Raw genomic sequence first — 21,964 nt, 5'->3', positions numbered from 1 at the left:
CCTTCTCTGAATGATGAAGAAATATTACAATTAGGTTTCAAGAGGGAAAAAGGAGGAGAAAAAAAAAATGCTTCACGCAAGACATACAGACCAAAATCCTATCTCACTTCATGCTCCAATACTGCCCTTTAAGTGAAACTAAAGCAATTATCCTCCAATCAAGAAGAGTAAATAAAATGTCATACTTCATACAGAAAGACACATTCAAGAGAGACATGGTCTGAGGACTTTGATAAGCTTCAAAGCCTTTACACATCACCCATCTCAGAATTAATTATTCTCTTACCCTTCCTTGACCATGTGCCCTAATTAGAAACAGCAGTATTAAGGATGTTTCAGGATCAAAACTTAGAACTTCTGGGCAATACACACCAATCAAATACGTCTAGCTAAGGACTCAGTACTAATGATATAATGTGAGATTATTTTGTAATCTAACAAATGAAAAAAAAACAAAAACCAAAAAACTGAAGTCAAATAAACCCTGAGGTGCCACACATGGTATAACTAAGACAGAACTAAAGAAGATCATCAGACTGGGAAAGTATCAACCGGAAAGAGCTGCTAAACCAGACAGTACTACTCTAAGGTTCATTTCTCACTGAACCCTTGCTAGTTCAGGCAGAAGAACTGTTAAGAAAAGGCAGTAAACCACGTATTGTTTGGGTTTTATAATTCAAAATATATTCTACTGTTAATTAATGTCAGTTACTATCTTTTTTAAAGTTTGGATAAAATTCAAATAAACAGATCACAGATATTCAACTTATTCCATACATCTGCACATAGAAACTTGTTAAAAACAATGATTGGTGGGTATTATAAAAGGTATTATGCCAAAATCATTTAAGAGCCATAGTATAATTTGTGGATATAATTTTAATTATGTTTGCATTAAGTCAGAAAATGTTCATTTCCAAAAAAGAAATTGCAAATACCAATGAATGTTTGAGATTTCTAAAACGTAAATATGATTTACGAAACAACTCTTTATCTGTCCCAAGACAAATATAAGTGAATTTCAGACAAGCAGCAAAGAGATGTGAGAAATATTAAATAAGTAGATAACAACAGTGTTTCAAAGTAAAAAAAACTGTAAAAAAAAAAAGTCAAAAACTTTTTAAAGTCCCGGATTAAAATATTGAAATTATAACCCATGTGCATCCTCCCAAGACAAATTTAAATATCTCTGGATAAAACTAAGATACAGCTCACAAATATTTACCCAAGTATACTGAGTCCTCAACAGATTATTATTCTTATAAATGCTTAATATGCTTGATTATAATTAATCTCTACCATTCTTCTGTTTATACTCAGAATGATTCACTGGAATATCAATGCCTGGAATGGCTACGGTGAAGTGGAGAAGAGAGGCAGATCAGAAGACAAAAGAACTGTGGTCTCTTGAATACAATTCTGCCACTTATGAGCAAAATTACTATGAACAAGTCTCAACTTTGCTGAACTTAAACCATCTCACATATTAAATGCTTATCGTACCTACGTAAGTTATTACTAGGATCATGGGATATATAATAGTAAGGCATGCCAAAGACCTTTTTAAGAACTAAGTACAATATCAGGTTGTACAATATCATCATGAATACCAAAGGAAAAAAAGAGAAATTTTTAAAAAAGTGATATGCAGGTTGGTATAAAAATGTTTAAACACCCTGTATCCTTTTTCGTGTGTGAAAAACTTAATATAAATTGTCAGATTTACAGTATCATTCAAAAGCTGTACCACAGGTAATGAATGACTTTATTTACTAAATACAGATAAAATTCTACGATGCTGTGCTAAGAGTTATGGAACATATAAAAAGAAATAAAGCCTGGTTTCCTTGCTTGAAAGACAAACAATTCTGACTGATGGTGAGAAGATGAACTTCAAGGTATAATGTGTGCAGGGTCCACATATCTTAAACATATTACATAAGAAACTATAGATCTCTGTTGTAGAACTGAATATATATTGCTCCTATTTCAAACTTCTCTGCTTACTTGTATAACCAAAGAAAATAGGACCAATATGCACTGTAGCATTTTTTTCTTTTTTTAAGAGATAGAACCAACAGACCCTCTAAGAGAGAAAAGGAAGATATGTGCTCAGGAAGCCTCTCTGTATGAAGGATTTTCATCACAGTTCAGTGAATTTCAAATTTAGTTAAAATGAACATGAATGGCAAGTTACTAGCCTAGGTTTACAGCCCCTTTCTCAATACATTTCTTTTGAGGCACATTCTGTGATATCTGCAAACAGATTATTATTAAAATTAACACCACAATAGCCAAGTAACTTGACTTTTAAAAAACTACAGAGATGATACTGCCTGGGTGCTTTCATCAAAAGATGAACTTTTATGGCTACAAATTATATATAACTGTGTATGACACTAATATAATTGCTACACGTTAAAAATATGTTATAACAAGTCTGTTGCAGGAAAGTTTATACCAGGAGTCACAGCAACGACAGCTAGACTAAGAAGCATACCTAGCATATCTTAACAATTTTGGATGGTAATTATTTATAAGCCAATTTGGAAGTTGTATGGAGCCAAAAACTATGAAGAGTAGGGCTGCTTTTATTTTCCCCAAGCAGGTTTATTGATTGTTCCTTTATGTTATATATATTCTTTAAAATTCCCATCCTTATCTTCACCAATATATCAAGTAAGTTGGACAAATTAAATGGAGAATATCTGTTAGCTATGGGAACTGTTGGAAGAATAATTACTTATATTTAGACAATGTATCAATATTACTCTGATTGATCACAATTCCACTTAAAAAACAGCATGTGGAACACTGACAGAGCTATGAAAAGAAAGTGAGTTAAACAATTAAAGTGAATATTTTTGGAGACTCTACAAATTATTGATAATGGTTCATCTCCTGTCACATTACTTTGCACTAAATAATCATTTACCTGATATACATAGGAAAATAAATTACTGGGCAAATATACACTGGGACAGTTACTTTAAAAACCCATTCTCTAGTTTCAGTATTTTGAGTGAGATATAGCTATGTTTAATTCATAATACCTCCTTTAAGCTATACCTGATTATCAGACAACAGCAAGCTGGTAATGAAAACTCACAGTATACACTGGAAGAGGAGATGCAACAATTCATATCTTCTGTGAGTGACATACGAACAAAACTGAGCAACATGATAACCACAGACATTAACCAGAGAATGATCAAAATGGCATCAACATTATTTCAAATGTTTGGCAAAACAAAGATATAAACTGAAACCAAAATGAAAACAGAGATTAACAAATATATATTTAACCCACCAACGAAGGGAAATAATACTGAAAAACAGGTATAAAATAGTTTCTAGAAAGCTGCTTTCTAAGACTTTCTGGTGAGGAAATTCCAACTTTAGAAAAAAATTTTAATTTGGTATTTAGAGAAATTAGATGAATTTAAATTTCAAACCCGAGTAAGAATAGAATATTATACACACAGGGGTCTTTAAGAAGGTGATGCTTAATAAAAAGTATGCTTCAAATTAAAGTTTTCTCTAGTTTTTATAAAACCTCAAACACGGTGCAGACATTCCAGTGTTTTCCATCAGTGTTTGGTTAGGCAAATAATTTAAGTATCTACAAAGTGTGATTTGTTGTCAGAAGGTGTAGTCTTATTTCAGAGCAAGTTTCAGAAGTTGCCATTCCCGAAATAAAAAGGTGATGGGGAAATAAAAAGTGCCACCTTCTATAAATATATTTTTACAAACATACAGTAGTATAAACAGGGTGATCCACAAATGTATATCAAACCCTGAGCTCCTTCAGAACTTTAGATTAAGTTCTCTCTATACCATTCCAAGTTGGGGAAGAAGAGGTATTCACATCACTGGCAACTTCACCCCAAGGTTCCACAAGTCTCCAAAGCATGGAGTAGGCAGGGCCTGTCAAATTCTGCTCAGTGCAGTGCCCAGCTTAACTCCATGGGCGATGCCACTTCTGCCGCTGAAGAGCCTACCTCTGGGAGTGTAAAGGCAATCTGCAGCTTACCAACATCGCAATCTTCTGAATATATCATGTTTTCATATTTTGGCTTCACGACTTACAGTAAGTGAGAAGAGCAAAACAGGAAATGTAACACCAGAAACTACTGTTTTGTTTTATTTTTTTTTTTAAAAAGGATTCAGCGCACCCCTAGAGGCAGGCTCTTCAGCGGTGGGTGCGGCATTGCCAGTGGAGTGGAAGCTGGGGCTTTGCTCTGTTCCAGAACTGGCAATCCATGCCTGCTCTGCACTTTGCAAATCTGTAGAAACAAGACAAAGAGATGACCATTAGATGAACATCACTGGACATCTCTAGTGCATCGGGACACCTCATGACAAAACAGGGATCCTATATAAGGTTGGTTCTATTTTTAACCCACGTGCAGGTCTTTTCAACTGAAAAAAATGTGGAAAAAAAATTCAAGACCAAATTAATGCAGACCAGCTTCTTTCAAGTAAAAACTTGAAACTCAAGTGTATTCTTTATTTGTTTGAATATTAGTATGCAAAGGATAGTCTTCGCCTCTTCTATTTCCTCTTCTTGGTTAGAAGAATCAAAGAATAAAAGTCGCTCTCCTGCCATTAGACAAGATGTCATGAAGTCTATGACAGTTTCTAACTAATTGGGTTGTAGGGAACTTGCACTTACAGGTACACCTCTTCCACCAGGGGCTTGCCTTCCAAAATCTGCAAAGGCTGGAGTAAAGTCTGGTCCCCGAGCCAAAATCCGAGGATCCAGAGTTCGCATTGGCAACTTTGGTTGATTGATCTGCATAAAGAAGCAAAGAAAAGCTTAATACAAGTTTCAGAGCATTCAGTGCCACAAAGACAAAAACTCAGACTAAAAGTTATGTCAGCTGACAAGATAGAGCTGCCTTTCTGAGCCAGTGGGAGTCCAATCTGAACCACGATAGGCTCTCCTGGGCTGGCCGTAGAGCCCTTAGGTCAACAGTGGTTTTCTGGTTGCCTTGGAATGGTCAGGTCTAAAATTCCCAGCTCACTTGACACTTTAGGGCCAACAGAATGGCACAAGACAAGCTATTTTGAGAACTTATGAACTATAGCCAAATTTTGGAATCATTTTCCAGGATCATTAAAGCACCTGCCTATAATAAACCTGACATAGCTTGTTTTGGTTTTGATGCTACTAACTTATGGTTAGTAAAGAATGTATTTTGAACGGACAACAAATCTCAAAAGGAAACAACTGTCATGTAGGATGACTTTATTTTTTGGTTGTGCCACAGGGCTTGTGGGATCTTAGTTCCCCAACCAGGGATTGAAAACTGGATCCCCAAAATTAAAGTGCCAAGTCCTAACAACTGGACTGCCAGTGAATTCTCCATGATGATCCATTTAAAAATCTCATTTTGTCTGCTTTGTTAATCGGAGATATCTGGCTTTGTAGTGACTACAGACTCAGCAAAGCTAAGTAGATTAGTGAGAAATCAATTTATCATCAGCCAGAGTCACACAGATAAGGCAGGCAGACAGGAGAAAACATTTTCTAAGAGGACAGTCTCATTCCGTGCGCATAACAAAGCTTGTCCTCTGAGTACTGAAGCAGTCTTAAATTAGTACCACCACTCATTCAACTGTCTTCCCATAAGCACTTAGGAAAGAAGACTTAGCAAGAAAAGGACGACGATCTGCTGCTCCGAGAGAATAAATGCTACAAATAAAGTCGGGATGAGCAGCTACAGGGATTCTCAGTAAGAACTGGATCTCACTCTGCAAGAACGTTACCAACTACACTTTACTCAGGGATTAACAGGTCCTCTATAAAACATGAGCTCAGTCACCAGAACTGGTTCATCACTAATGTATGTAAAATTATGCTGGCAAATACACACCTGACTTTACATCTTTAAATTGATGAACAGATGAAATAAACACTGACTGTACTAATTTTCTGTATGTACGATTAAGATCAGATGTAAAGAAAAAGGCTATCTATCTATTTGCACAGGATTAAAGACTCATCCTCCTGTAAGTATCTACTGGAGAAATTCTCAGTTATACACTATTGGAATTACGTTTCCTCCCACTTAAGTTTGATCTGTCAAATACTTACCTAGGTTTCTGACCTATCCTCAATGCTACTCTAATTCCCTATTGAGATTTTAGCACAGTGCATAAACAGGTCTACATCTCCTTAAGCGTATTAGCCCTAAAGACACACAATTTTCACCTTATCACTAGGAAATAGCAGTTATAAGCCAACAATAAATTTTAAAACTTTACCACTCAAATATGAGCTAAATCCCATAATTACTATGAGCTACAGTAAACCTAAGACCCAATAATGCTTAATGAAACATTTAATTCAAATGTCACTTTAACAATTTCTAAAAAGTGCTCATACTTCACATATTATGGGGGCTTCCTCAGAAGCTCAGCTGGTAAAGAATCCACCTGCAATGCAGGAGATCCCTGTTAGATTGCTGGGCTGGGAAGATCTGCTGGAGAAGGGACAGGCTACCCACTTCAGTATTCTTAGGCTTCCCTGGTGGCTCAGATAGTAAAGAATCCACCTGTACGGCAGGAGACCTAGGTTCGATCTGTGGCTTGGGAAGATCCCCTGGAGAAGGGAATGGCTACTTACTACAATATTCTGGCCTGGAGAATTCCATGGACAGAGGAGTCTGACAGGCTACAGTCCATGGGGTCACAAAGAGCTGGACACGACTGAGCGACTTTCACTTTCTTTTCACATATTTGCCCTGATAGTTAAAAACCAGTTCTCACCAAAAGACACAGCTTTCACTGAGTGCTCAGCTTACCTTGTCAAGAACCACATCACTGATGGGAGGCAGGCCCTCTGGTTTCTGAATACATGCTGGCATGAATTGGAAATCCAGCAAAAACTCCCTGTCATACTGCTTCTTGCCTTCCGAATCAGGAGGCTTCCAGGATTCTAAAAAAAGGAGAGCAGGCAGACAACAGTCTATAACGTCACTGTATGTATATCCAGCAAGAACACAAGCTGACTCCAGTATTTCATCTCATCATATGCAAACAAAACCACGAAGAAAACAATGAGCTACAGTCAGAAAGCATCATGGGACGATTTAAACTGTTATTTGTTCTTCATCCCTTCTGGATACCTCTGAAGAGTAATCTGAAGTAAGGCGCTCCAGGAACCATACTTGCACATAAGCAGACTTTACGTTAAGTCTGGGACATGGATAATCGTCATTAAATAAATCACCAAGTCTTTTTTAAAAATAGTTTTTAAAAGTTGTACTCCATTTACAGTTATTACAAAATACTGGTTGTATTTCCCATGTTGTACAATACATCCTTGTAGACTATCTTACGCTCCATAGTTTATATATAACACTTTTGGTTTCCTGCAAAAGGAGGATACTTTTGAATGTTACTATGGAGAGGGGAAAAAAGGTAACAGGACATAAAACACAAAACTAAAGAACTTATTAAAGATTCGGAAGTCTAAGCAGACTATAGATTCCCCCCTCCCCTAATTACAGTTTAATCTGAAGAAAATAATGGATCTGCTTGCTGAGCCAACTAAACTCGGAAAAGACATATACCTTTGTCCAAGAATCCTGTCACTAAACATATTCTTAGCTAATACTTTTCATATGAATATTAAAGTAGTTTTTAACCACAGTACTTTTTTTTGCTACTATTACTATTACTTCAGTTATCATTAACAATCCTATCATAATATAAAGCTGGAAAATTTCTTGAAATTTTTACTGTTACTGAAACCAAGTCACAGTTTTTTCTTTTAATTAACCAAACACTCATCAAAACCAGGCCCCTGACAGCACACTGTATCCTGTTTCATCTTAGTGGTTCTTAGCACACAAGTCACAGACTGCCTGACGCTATGTGAGTATTCTGCAGATACTTTACTACATTATATTTATTAAAACATACACAGTTTATTAGGATCTGAATTTTGAATTGCCTTTACCCCCGATTACTGATGGTGTATATTACAGAGGCAAAAAGCAGTTAGTCAGTCAGGATAGTCGGGGCCGCTAGTTGCGCACTTTATCTTTGCCAAACTGAAGGCTAAAAATATAATTTACACAGTCCTAAAAATGACAACAGCAATTCAATCCCTGAAGAAGGACTGATGGTAGTCCAAGTGCTTGGTGATACAAGCCTAGATCTTTAGGAGAAATTTCAGTATTTTGAGCCCTAAGGTTAAAAACAAAACTTACAATTGAATAACCTTACAATTTCATAAGGCCCATTCCAAGTATTTCACTGCTAGTGTTTTCACTAAATATTAATGATCAGTATACGAAGATGGGATCAATCAGAGGCTTTCAAAAATTTCTGACTACAACTCACAGTAAGAAATACAGTGATTTCATGACCCTGAACAAACACACACATATATAAAGTTAAAAAAAAATACATTCCCCCTATATCTTATAGGGCACTTCCACATCGCTGGTGCTTAATAACTTAGTATACTGATTCTGACTTCCTACCAGAGTTCAGCTCTACAGAGTGATTTCCATCAACAAAGTTAGTTCCAGCTTCCTGAAACAACAAGTATACTATCTCAAGGAACATGGTCACCATATCTGAAACATCTCTATTAAAATGAATAAATTAAATTCCTCTTGTCAAATTTTACCAGCCTAGCACTGACTGATTTCCTCTGGCAGCAGCTCTTCCAATGCCAGTGAAAGCAGAGTACCAGCCAGCATGAGGTATCACTTCCGCCAACAAAGGACTCTCTGGATTTGCTAGTCAGTCAAGTATGCCTGCTGCTTTATTCTGTAAACATTACACTGTGATGAGCCTCTTCCTTCCATCCAATATTTCTATAGGAGGAGGCAACATTTCTCTAAGCTGCAGTAGAGTGAAGAGGACAACCAAAAACAGACACAGGAAGACAGGGATAAACTTACCTGATTTAAATGGGAATGTGACCCCTTCACCAGAACTATCAGTGGAGCCTGAATTAGCATCTATTCCTTCACCCTCAGAAACACTCTCAGCACCATTACGTACAGGCTCAGCTTCTTCTCCATTTTCTTCCACAGTTTTCACGTTTTTTAGGTCAGAGGGGTCTCTTTCAGGATGAAACCCTTGGCTCATTTTATCCTGTTCAGATTCAAGTATTTTGTCACCTGAAAGCTCCTCTTCAGCTTTAGGCTAAAGCATAAGTGAACACAGAGGTTAATATTCTTTTCACTGTGTGTAAATACACATGAAGAACCATACTTATCCCCTCAGAAAAGCATAAGAAAACATATCACTCAAGATAAGGATGTCTGTGTTCAGCTTATGGTACTAGAATGGTAAGTTTATTTAAAACGCTTTTCTCATTTCATCTCCTGGGATAAATCAGACAATTCCAAAGGCGACTGAAATGCTTTAACATGACTAATGAAATCTAAATATACTAAAGTTTAAAAAGGAAAGAACTGTTAATCCCCGGAACTTGACGGACATGAAAGAGTCAGAATCTAAATCAAGCTCTCCTACCCTTGCCGCTAACGCTCAGCAAATATAAAAAGAAACACTAGAGGGTATGTTTTCTGTTGTCCTCTGGCTGTGGAAAAAGAGTTCAATGAACAGTTTAAAGTGTCTAACTCCAACGAAGCTGACCATCGCTCCTTTAACAAGGAGGTCACTTGTTGGTTAAAATCTATTTTGTGTATTGGTTCTTAGAATTCTCTGAGGTTATGACCTTATTCAAATCATACTGGCACATATTCTCCCAGGGAGAAATCTGGGTTCCAGTGCATCCTATTTTTAAAAGGCAAAATAGAATTAAACTTATTCACCAGATTATTTCTGACCATCTCAGTTTCAGATACAGCAACAACAACAAAGTATTTCTTGAGGGCACATCAACCATCAAAACTCCTGGAGGCAAAGTTTCGCAATGAACTTTAAAGTCTTTCTTTTTCATTAAAGGAAACACTCTGGAAATAATCTTTTGAAAGAAGCACTCAGAGGAAATTAAAACTTACCACAAATTCCAGTTGATAAATTCACATTAGGAGAGCCAAATTAGAGGCTCTATTCTTTTTTTTTCTTTTTTTTGTATTTTTTTGATGTGGACCATTTTTAAAGTCTTTATTGAATTTGTTAGTATATTGTTTCTGTTTTATGTTTTAGTTTTCCGGCCGTAAGGCATATGGGATCCTAGCTCCCTGGCCAGGGACTGAACCTGCACCCCTTGCATCGGAAGGTGAAGTCTTAACCACTGGACCAGCAGGGAAGTCCCTAGAGGCTCTACTGAATTGGCTGAACAGAGGATGGTATTAAAAAATGTCATATACACCAGGAAGTAGTTACCCCAACTGATTTATGAAAAAAATTTTAAATAGTTGCAAACCCAACTTTGTTATTAAGTGAAATATTATAAAAGATATAATACTAATAAATTTTCTACTAACATCAGATTGAGGACAAGAGGAGAAGAGAGTGACAGAGAATGAGATGGTGGGATGGCATCACTGACTCAATGGACATGAGTTTGAGCAAACTCCTGGGAGATAGCGAAGGACGGGGAAGCCGGGAGTGCTGCAGTCCATGGGGTCGCAAAGAGCTGGACACCACCCAGCAACTGAACAGAACAATCAGATCATGCGGAAAAGATGCTAGATTTTAAAATGTTATCAACAGAAACAGATGGTTTTAAGGCAGTGTTTTCTAAAATGGAACTAAAACGTTCATGCAAACACACCCACACACATGCTTCCTCGTTCCTCCAACAAGACGAGCACAGAAATCATCAGAAGACAGACATAAAAAATTCCAACAAAAATAAATGTTGAAAATGATTTATCAATATTTTTATAAAACATGGCAGAAATTGAGGCCTCTTTTACGTTTTAAGAAAAAACTGATCTACCAAGTTTGAATCATACATTAGCAGCCTCGTTTTTTCTTATTCTATACTCAACTATAATCGAAATTCAAAACTTCCCTGTAACACCACTGTATGATTAAGTATAGGTCATAAAGATCTTGGGCTTCCCTGATAGCTCAGTTGGTAAAGAATCTTCCTGCAATGCAGAAGACCCCGGCTCGATTCCTGGAAAAGGGATAGGCTACCTACTCCAGTATTCTTGGGATACCCTTGTGGCTCAGCTGGTAAATAATCCGCCTGCAATGCAGGAGACCTGGGTTCGATCCCTGGGTTGGGAAGAGCCCCTGAAGAAGGGAAAGGCTACCCACTCCAGTATTCTGGCCTGGAGAATTAATTCCATGGACTGTATGGGGTTGCAAAGAGTCAGACACAACTGAGCGACTTGCACTTCCACTTTCTTTCATCAAAATCTTTAATAAATTGGCATGTGAGTCTGCAAATAGTTCTTAAACTTATTACAGAGTAGTATAACCACATTATACATCATACAGAAATCTTATTTCAGGTCCTGGAAAGGTGAAAAAATGCTACTTTAGAGAGAAAAGTTTATTGAGTCATCTCTGTATCTAAACTCAACAACAGACGATCTGTCGGATATAAACAAAGGATGCACTGCTGAGAAAGTCCATTTCTAACTGGAGAAAAAAAGTATAAAGAAACTTGGCCCATGAATGACAAACCCTACTTCAGAACACAAAGAATTAATGAGGTGTCTGAGGCACACTGTTAGATGGGATATTTCTCAAGGGAATCCATAAAAAAATAGTTCCATTAAATAGTTGATGATTACTTTTCCTTTAGCAGGATGGATTTCTATTCAACTAGTTTATAATTATCTAACCATTCTTGAACTGTTTATTCAGAAAACCCGATTGAAAAAAGAAAGCACTTTATTGCCTAGACTCTCAAAGCAAACATTTTTACAGAAACTTACTCAATAAGAATTTAGTTAACAAAACTGTCTGCTTAATGCAAGAATTTTTTCATGTGCCAGAAAATCAGACTGACAATTACATATGTAATGATGGATGAAATATTCAAAAAGTTTAAAATACATTTTTGGTTGCTTTGAATAACAATTTCAAGATGAATCATCCTTCATGCTATCTCTTTAAAGAATTTGGTTAAATACTTGCAATGATGTAACAACTCAATATAGAACCTAAAATATGCTGATCCCTGAAAAACTTTCTTTTAAAGGCTGAGAAAAACCTGAGAAAAAGATAGCATGATGATCAATGAAAAATTAAGACAATGACAACCAATATTTACTAAACTACTCTAGTAAATACTTAATTTTAGAAAGACTAGGGACTAGGATTTCTGGAAAAAGTATGCGTGCAAATGACCAAATATCTTAAGTTAAGAAAACAGTGACTGGTTCAAAATGAGCCTAAACAATTCTCGTGCATGAAGAGTAATAATCTAAAGCAGGTTCAGCAAATTACGGACCGTGGGCCAATAGCGGGCCCCTTACCCACTTTTGTACTGTGCGCAAGGTAAGGATGTGTTTGTGTACACTTGTAACGTTGGAAAAATATTTCAAGGAAGAATATTTTATGAAATGTGAGTATTACATAAAATTCATATTTCAATGTTCACCAACCAACTTTCACTGAAATATAGCCACTCATACATTTCACACATTGTCCATGGTTGCTTTGGGGCTGCAGCAGTAGAGCTGAGAAACTGTCACATGGACCCTAAGTCTGCAAAGCCTGAGCTAGTTACTATCTGGACTGTTACACATGGAAAGTTCGTCAACCCTTGACCTAAAGACGAGGATGAAAATCTGGAAGCAAAGAAACGGTGACCTATCCATTTAATATTCAATAATGCTTTTAAAAAGGCCACAGGGTAAAGGAACATAAAGTATAATAAAAGAAAGTGAATAAATTACAGCTGACTCTAAAGATAAACCCATCTGTGAAGCTCTTACAGCCATACCAGGAATGTACGCGATTCCCCTGCCTCTGGAAGGTATTTTATTCTTTGTAGGAGCAACATTTTCTTGTTCAGCTGCAAAAGGAGTGTAGTAACTATTTGCACCTCTATAACTTATTGCCAATTCTTACCCCCTGATAACCACAATGAAATCATACCCGTGAAACATTTTGGAGGTTGCTATGGGACAACTGTGACATCAACAGAGCATCATGTAAGAGCAATGACAGGACAGGGAGAAGTAACAAAGAGGCACTGTGAGCAGCCTGAAGAGGGTAAGAATTATAACTGGATAGGAAAGTTTTATAAAACAAATGCATTTAAAGGTATTTAAAAATGATTTCTACATTTTAATGTTATCATCTTAAACATTCAATGAAAATTATTTTAATAAAGTAGACATAAGAACTCAAAAAAAGAAAAAAAAAGAAACACGGAAATTGTTTATATTATTCTTCTTTAAAAGCTGCAGTATGTAACAACAGGCATATTGAGATTAGAGACCGTGAAACTGGTAGAGCACGGCTTAGGACGAAACCTGACAAGGTTTGAGGAAAAGCTTGTCCTGGACTTGGTGTGCAGTGTCCTACAGCAAAATCCATGCCTTAGTTCAAGCCATATGTGAAAAGTCACGTTACTGGGATGCAGGTAAAGGACAACAGATTCAAACTCAGTTTCCTTAAAATATACTTGATGATTTCCACCAGGACAGCTAATAGGCATTTGAAAAAAAAAAAAAAAAACCCACTTAAAAAAAAACAACACGAGATTAGTCTTTACATGTGGTAATATAAGGGAAAAATTAACAATACTTATTTTTGCTATTTGACAAGAAGTATTTTTAAAAAGAAAGAAGAATTCAGTGAAATTGAATAAGCTACCTATAAAAAATTCAACAACCACCTATAAAAAACCACCTATAAAAAATTCTTCAAATGGATTAAAAAAAAAATCAGACCCTGACCTTGATATATTTACTTGGAAAACAGAATCTCAAAAGTTATAAACACACACTTTTCTGAGAAAACAGCACCACTGTTCTGAAGATGAGCTGAAGATATTTACAGCTGTCCCTTACCTCTGATTCTGCCTCTAACAACTCTTCAGTGGCTCGGGTCCGGTCTTTTGGTTTCTTCCACATCTTTGGTGCAGGTATAGCTGTCTGAGCTGAAATAGAAGAGCAGGCTGCCATTACTTCCCACTGCAAAAATTGAAAATATTAGGTCTAAACGATACCTCTATTCAAATTTAGCAAAAAAAGGGCTTCCTGCACAGTCAGGAGACGGATGGATGATAAGTGAAGAACTGTGTAATTGTGGCCCAAAGACTGCAATGGCAAATGTCTTAGGCACAAATTGTTCACATCAGCTCACACAGCCTTCAAACAGTGGCCTAAGTTCCTCCTATTTCATGGTTAGGACAAACCAAGCCACAAAACTCAGTATGAAGTGAGTATCTACATAAGAAACTGGGCTACCAGCCAATTCTAGACTTGGGCCTGTTTCTATTGTTAATCGACTATGTGATCTTAAGCAAGTAACACTTTTCAGGTACTAGCATACTCAACTATAAAGTGTAAGACTGTTGCTGCTGCTGCTGCTAAGTCGCTTCAGTCGTGTCCGACTCTGTGCGACCCCATAGACGGTACCCTACCAGGCTCCCCCGTCCCTGGGATTCTCTAGGCAAGAACACTGGAGTGGGTTGCCATTTCCTTCTCCAATGCAGGAAAGTGAAAAGTGAAAGTGAAGTCGCTCAGTCGTGTCCGACTCTTAGCGACCCCATGGACTGCAGCCTACCAGGCTCCTCCGTCCATGGGATTTTCCAGGCAAGAGTACTGGAGTGGGGTGCCATTGCCTTCTCCGAAGTATAAGACTAAGATAGATGATATCTAAGGTGCCTTTAAGCCACAAAAAACACTAAATTCCAGATTTTGCTTTAAACAGACAGCGAAAGTATACTTTGATAAAGATTTCATTAGATAGGCAGCACTTGCACACCATCGAGTTCTCACTTCACATCAACACTGTGGGCTTATCCTTTCATATGGCTGGGGTGAAAATTAAGGAGGAAATAGGTAATGTGTTTTTTCTGGCTTTGCTGCACGCCTTGCAGGATCTTAGTTCCCTGACCAGGGATCAAACCAAACCATGAGTCCTAACCACTGAACCACCAGGAATTCCCATAATTGTTATTGAATTATTCTACTGTTTCAGAAGTTCCACCTGGACACCTAAGCTTGCGAAGAATTTTTACAAATTTACTTGGCTTACAAAGTCCACAAAAATCAACCTTTGGACATACAGTTTAAAGATACTTGGAACATCAGAAAGCAAATAAAACATGTTTTAAAGGATCCCACAGAAGGCAGTCAGTGGTGCAGAATGGTAAAGAATCTGCCTGCAACGCAAGAGACCTGGGTTTGATCCCTGGGCTGGGAAGATCCCCTGGAGAAGGGAATGGCACCCATTCCAGTATTCTTGCCTGGAAAATCCCATGGACAGAGGAGGCTACAGGTGATGGGGTCACAGAATTGGACATGACTGAGTGACTTCAGACAAGACCGGAAGGCGGCAGGAGTCAAAAGCAAGCAGTGAGGTTCTAAGGCAGATGGGAAGGGAGGGGAGAGTCAAAGAAAGGCCACCTTATAAACAAACAGACGTTACTGAAAGTGAGTGAACACAAAGTCGAAGGAACTATCTAATCTAATTCCTGACAGAAATAAAAGGTCGCACTGAGACGAAACCAACCAATCTCTCTGGGTCATTGATTCAAATCTTTTTTGGAAGAACGGTACAATACAAACACTCACGCTGGTGTTGGGAACAAGGAAAAAGAGACATTTAATAATCTTCTCAAAACTACTGCACCATCATAAAAATACTCTGTAAATCTCTTTTATTACCCCCTCCTCAAACCAACTTGTCTTTATCCTTCCCTCTACAGACCATACGAACGAGAAAACATTATTAGAACAACAGCTATTCTTCCTTCTCAGCTTACCCAAGGTAAACCATTTTCTCAAAGTATGGAACTCAGACTATGGTAACTACAGGTGGATTTAAATTCGGTTTTGCCTCAGCCTTATCATGAATATGTATATTTAAGTATTAATAATTGTATGTGTGATACGTGATAGTCTCTCTTCATTTTTTATGGATCTTTTGATTTTATATAACGTCTGTTTTATGTGCATCTCTCCAAAATGTTTGTGAGTAATTCTGCTTTCATAGAAGAATTCTTTTTAATAATTACAGAGTTTGAGGAACCTGTACATTAAAATTAAAATTTTCTTTCATATATACATGAATTCAGCTTTAATTTTCATTCATGCAAAAGGGAAGACCATTTTCTGACGGATTTCCTCTAAACCAAAAAAACCAAAGATGTAGATAAACTTTTCCTTCAAAACTGTATCAAACGAACCCAAAACATTAAAACATTTCCCCCATGGGTAACATTAACACATTTAATATGCTTTTTTAAAAAAAATCAGCTACTTGCACAGCAGGAATTGTTACTCTGTTCAAGCCGCTAAAGTTTTGATTTAAAGTAATAATTCACAAAAAGAGGTGAGAGAAAGCACACACCTCCTTAGGAGATACTCAGTCCTTTAAAAAAGTGGACACAGATACACACCGTGTGTCTACTGACTGTGATATACAGCCCCTCTCCTACCTTTACTGATGGAAGGGTGCAGAAACCTGCGGGTGTGCTAGAGTGGGGAGGAGAAGTAGGGGACCAGGGAGGAAGTGAGGGAGGAGGAGAGACAGACAGGAACACCAGCTGCCAGATTTAAAGGACAATTAATACCAAATTAGAAGAAGGGAAGTAAGTTTAGGATACTGTCTCAGATTTGTTCTTTCCTTTCTAGTCCATTTCTGATGCCTATGTCTTAATCAGGCCCTTATTGCTGCACTGATTTAACTATGAAAGAGGCTCAACTCACTGCCTGCAATTCGTATTAAATACAATAATACCTGAATGATGGCCTCTCTAAATAACTGATTTGATTGGTTGTTCTTTTACTTAAAGTATTCCTTAAGGCATCTTCCATAGGGCCAAGCAAAGCTCCTTACACAGGGTGGTGGTTGTTCAGTCTCCAAGTCGTGTCCGACTCTCTGTAACCCCACGAACTGCAGCATGCCAGGCTTCCCTGTCCTTCACTACCTCCGGGAGTTTGCTTAAACTCATGTCCATTAAGTCAGTGATGCCATCCAATCATCTTATCCTCTGTCACCCCCATCTCCTCTTGCCCTCAATCTTTCCCAGCATCTGGGTCTTTTTGAACGAACTGGCTCTGCATTAGGTGGCCAAAGTATTTACAATTCAGCTTCAACATCAGCCCTTCTAATAAACACTCAGGATTGATCTCCTTTAGGATGGACTGGTTGGATCTCCTTGCAGTCCAAGGGATTCTCAAGAGTCTTCTCCAACACCACAGTTCAAAAGCATCAATTCTTTGGCACTCAGCTTTCTTCATAGTCCAACTCTCACATCTATACATGACCACTGGAAAAACCATAGCCTCAACTAGACAGACCTTTGTCAGTAAAGCGATGCCTCTGTTCTTTAATACGCTGACTAGGTTTGTTGTAGCTTTCCTTGCAAGGAGCAAGTGTAATTTCACGGCTGCAGGCAGCATCTTGGAGCCAAAGAAAATAAAGCCTGTCGCTGTGTCTACTTTCTCCCCATCTATTCGTCATGAAGTGATGGGACCAGACGCCATGACCTCAGTTTTTTGAATGCTGAGTTTTGAGCCAACTTTTTAACTCCTCTTTCAACTTCATCAAGAGGCTCTTTAGTTCTTCTTCGCTTTCTGCCATTAAAGTGGTATCATCTATATATCTGAGGTTGTTGATATTTCTCCCAGCAATTGTGATTCCAACTTATGATTCATTCAGTCTGGCATTTTACATGATGTACACTGAACAGAAGTTAACGTTCCCAATTCTGAACCAGTCTGTTGTTCCATGTCCAGTACTAACGGGTGCTTCTTGTCCTGCATACAGGTTTCTCAGGAGGCAGGTAAGGTGGTCGGGTAGGAATTCATATTTGTTAACTGAATAAATAATAGCAGTTCTCTGTTAAAGAGGTATTATTGACATTCCCAAGACAAATTCTTTTCCCCTTGCTTGCGTTAAGGCACCACAGGGCAAGAGACAATCCTGTGAGACAATCTTGCATGAGATTCACAATGACCTGAATTTAGAGATGTCTAATGGAGCGTCCCCAACTTTCCATAAGAAGTCAACTCTCAGAGGAACACTGATTTCCTACCTCTTTAAAACAGAGAATTTTGTTGCTGTTTACTGTCTTAAGTCATGTCCAACTCTTTCATGACCCCACAGACTGTAGCCTGCTAGACTTCTCTGTTCATGGGATTTTCCAGGCAAGAATACTGCAGTAGGTTGCTATTTCCTTCTCCAGGGGATCTTCCCAACCCAGGGAATCAAACTCATGTTTCCTGCATTGGCAGGCAGATTCTTTACCACTGAGCCACCCAGGAAGCCCCCAAAACAGAGAATAAGAAAATTCAAAGAAAGAAAAGCTAAGATTTCAAGATTTCTGCTAATTTTTATATTACTGGATGGAAAATGTTTTTCTTCAGAGCCCTTTTTATGAAATTACTAATATAAAGTCTGAAAAATATTGGGGATATAGACAAGTTTAATCACTGGGTTTTAATAAATAAATGGAACTACATCAAACTAAAAAGTTTCTGCACATCATCAAACCATCATCAAAGTGAAAAGGCAACTGACTAAACAGGAGAAGATATCCGCAAATCATGTATCTAATAATGGGCTAATAGTCAAAATATATAAAGAACTCATACAAATCAACAACAAAATCCCAACGAAACTGATTTTAAAAAATGGGCAGAGGATTTGAACACACATTTTCCCAAAGACAATATACAGATGGCCCACAGGCACATGAAATATGTTCTGTACCACTTATTATCAGGAAAATGCAAATCCAAATCACAAGGCGATAGCAACTGTACCTGTCAGAATGGCTACTATTGAAAAGATGAGAAATAACAAATGTTGGAGAGGATGTGGAGAAACGGGAACCTTTGTACATTGTTGTTGGGAGTGTAAATTCTTGTAGCCACTACAGGAAATAGTACAGAGATTCCCCCCAAATTTAAAAACTGAACTACCACACAACCAAGGTATTCCATTTCTGGGTATTTATCTGAAGAATATGGAAACACTAATTTTAAAAAATATATGCACCCCTTTATTTAATGCAGCACTATATGCAACAGCTTAGATATGGAAACGACCTAAATGCCTACTGATGGCTAAACGCATAAAGATTCAGGGTGTGCACACACACCCACCCACACACACGGACCACTACACAGCCAGAGAAACAATGAAGTCCCAGGTGGCTCAATGATAAAGAATCCGCCTACCAATGCAAAAGATGTGGGGGTCAGTGCTGGGTTGGGAAGAGCCCCTGGGGGAGGAAATGAGCCCACCCTACTATTCTTGCTTGGGAAGTTTCATGAACCGAGGAATGCGATGGGCAATAGTCCACGGGTCGCAGCAGAGTTGGTCATGACTTAGCAGCTGAAGAACAACCATTTGTGACAACAGGGATGGACCCTGCAGGTACTGTGCTAAGTGAAGGAAATCAGATGGGAAAGACAAATACTGTATGATTTCACTCACGTGGAATATAGAACAAACAAAATAAAAACAAACTCACAGACACAGAGCACAGGTCAGCTGTTACCAAAGGGGAAAGCAGGAGGGAAAAATGGGCAAAGGGAGTCAACCGTACTGCGCTGGAGAGTAAGCAGACTTGCAGTGCTGACCACTCAGCAGTGCACACAGACGCACTGCTAAGGCAAGGTCCCATGTACATTGTCACAGGGATGTAAATCAACAGTAGAATGTTCCAATAATGGAATTTGCAGTGAGAGGCCCCACTCTTTAATACCCACTTCTTTTTTTAAAAAATATTTTTAATTATTTGGCGGCACCGGCTGTTAGTTGCAGCACACAGGATCTTTAGTTGCGGCATGCAGTTTCTTAGCTGTCACGTGAGATCCAGGAATCGAGCCCAGGTCCCCTGCATTGGGAGCGCAGAGTCTTAGCCACTGGACCACCAAGGAAATCCCCAACACCCACTTCTAATCCCTTCTCATTACTGTCTCCATCCCCTTCCGATATTTTTCCTTTTATCCCCCACAACAGATTTGAAATCCTAAAAGTCACAATAAATTATTCTGATTATATTATATTCAAGAATTCTGTCTAAGAGTTCTAGAGGATGGGCATCTTATCCTCTCCTTTTTTTCTGCCATAGATCCTTGTGAGAACTAAGGTAATTTTGATGATTTATTTAAGGAACAGGGGCAGAACACAGAAAATAAAACCCAAGTGAGAGAAGGATTAAGTTTTTACAAAGGAGACGTAAATAACTAGAAGAGAATTACGGTGATAAATACGCAAGAATGATAGGGTCAATGAGAGATGTCTGTCAAACAAAAGAAACACCAGAACGCAGGTCAGTCAGGGCCTCTTCAGTCTTCTGAGGTGCTGCTGTTTGACCCAGACAGATGGACTGATAGTTATCCTCCCCCGCATCTGTTAGAAAAAGGCTCTCTGCTCTAGGACTGCAGCACAGAAGCTGAAGCAGTGTAAGCAAGACTCCACAGGGCCTAGCACTGAACCCAAGAAGGAAGTATGAGGAAAAGATGAGTCTAGACTTAAATTACACCAAAATATACATCTACAACACAATTAAAAAATTTTTACTTCTAGTTTTAACATGAAATACCATCACAATGAGAATCAAATCATAGGTTTATTGATTTTATTGATGTTAATGAATAACTACTTTTCAGTTTTATGATTCTTTTTTTCCCTATTATTCCGTTTTCTATTTTTTATTTTCTCTATTATCTTTATTATTTCCTTTGGGTTTACTTTTGCTTTCCTTCTTTTTTTAATGTAAAATTTCAGCTTTACTGATGTATAAACGACATAAAAATTGTAAGATATTTAAAGTGTACACAAGGCGATGGCACCCCACTCCAGTACTCTTGCCTGGAAAATCCCGTGGACGGAGAAGCCTGATAGGCTGCAGTCCATGGGCTCGAGAAGAGTCCGACACTGAGTGACTTCACTTTCACTTTCTTGCATTAGAGAAGAAAATGACAACCTACTCCAGTGTTCTTGCCTGGAGAATCCCAGGGACGGGGGAGCCTGGTGGGCTGCCGTCTATGGGGGTGCACAGAGTCGGACACGACTGAAGCAACTTAGCAGCAGCGGTAATTTAATATATGCACAGACATACACTGGAAAGGATTCCTCCATCTAGTTAACACACCCATCATCTTATATATTTTTTTTTAATTGGTAAGAACACTGAATTTCTATTCTCTTGGCAAATTTCAGGTATACAATAGTTATTAAGTACAATCACGAAGATTTACATTAGATCTCAGACATTATTCATCTTATAAAATTTGCTCATTTAATAGTTTCATCACATGGAGACTGACTGAATAATTTGAGACCATTTTCACTTTTAAAATGGTCATTTAGTGGTGTCAACTGCCGCCTGAGTACTATCCTGGTAGTGTGGTAGGGAGTATGACATACTGCCGCAGATGTCCACATCACAGTCCCTGGACACTGTGAGTATGTTACCTGACATGACCAAAGTGCTTTTGCAGATGTGATTAAGTTTAAGGGATCTTGATAGTTCAGTTCAGTTCAGTCACTCAGTCGTGTCCAACTCTTTGGGACCCCAGGGACTGCAGCATGCCAGGCCTCCCTGTCCATCACCAACTCCCAGAGTTTACTCAAACTCATGTCCACTGAGTCGGTGATACCATCCAACCATCTCATTTTCTTTCACCCTCTTCTCCTCTTGCCCTCAATCTTTCCCAGCATCAGGGTCTTTTCAAATGAGTCAGTTCTTTGCATCAGGTGGACAAAGTATTGGAGTTTCAGCCTCAACGTTAGTCCTTCTAATGAATACCCAGGACTGGTCTCCTTTAGAATGGACTGGTTGGATCTCCTTGCAGTCCAAGGGACTCTCAAGAGTATTCTCCGATACCACAGTTCAAAAGCATCAATTCTTCAGCACTCAGCA

The 21,964-nt window shown here is 38.2% G+C and overlaps 1 protein-coding gene across 1 annotated transcript in view; it reads right to left on the bottom strand.

The window, feature by feature from the left end:
* Window positions 1–21,964, bottom strand: part of EIF4G3 (eukaryotic translation initiation factor 4 gamma 3) — a 359,681-nt gene that overhangs the window by 71,913 nt on the left and 265,804 nt on the right. The window contains exons 13-17 of the mRNA XM_052636017.1: window positions 13,923–14,011; window positions 8,925–9,171; window positions 6,810–6,943; window positions 4,676–4,795; window positions 4,176–4,286 (exon numbers count right to left, since the gene is read on the bottom strand). Coding sequence (XP_052491977.1) covers window positions 4,176–4,286; window positions 4,676–4,795; window positions 6,810–6,943; window positions 8,925–9,171; window positions 13,923–14,011 — 701 coding nt within the window. The remainder of the gene's footprint in view (window positions 1–4,175; window positions 4,287–4,675; window positions 4,796–6,809; window positions 6,944–8,924; window positions 9,172–13,922; window positions 14,012–21,964) is intronic.

This window comes from Budorcas taxicolor, chromosome 2 (assembly GCF_023091745.1).
Source record: "Budorcas taxicolor isolate Tak-1 chromosome 2, Takin1.1, whole genome shotgun sequence".
NCBI lineage: Eukaryota > Metazoa > Chordata > Mammalia > Artiodactyla > Bovidae > Budorcas > Budorcas taxicolor.
This window is presented reverse-complemented; position numbering and strand designations above follow the sequence as displayed.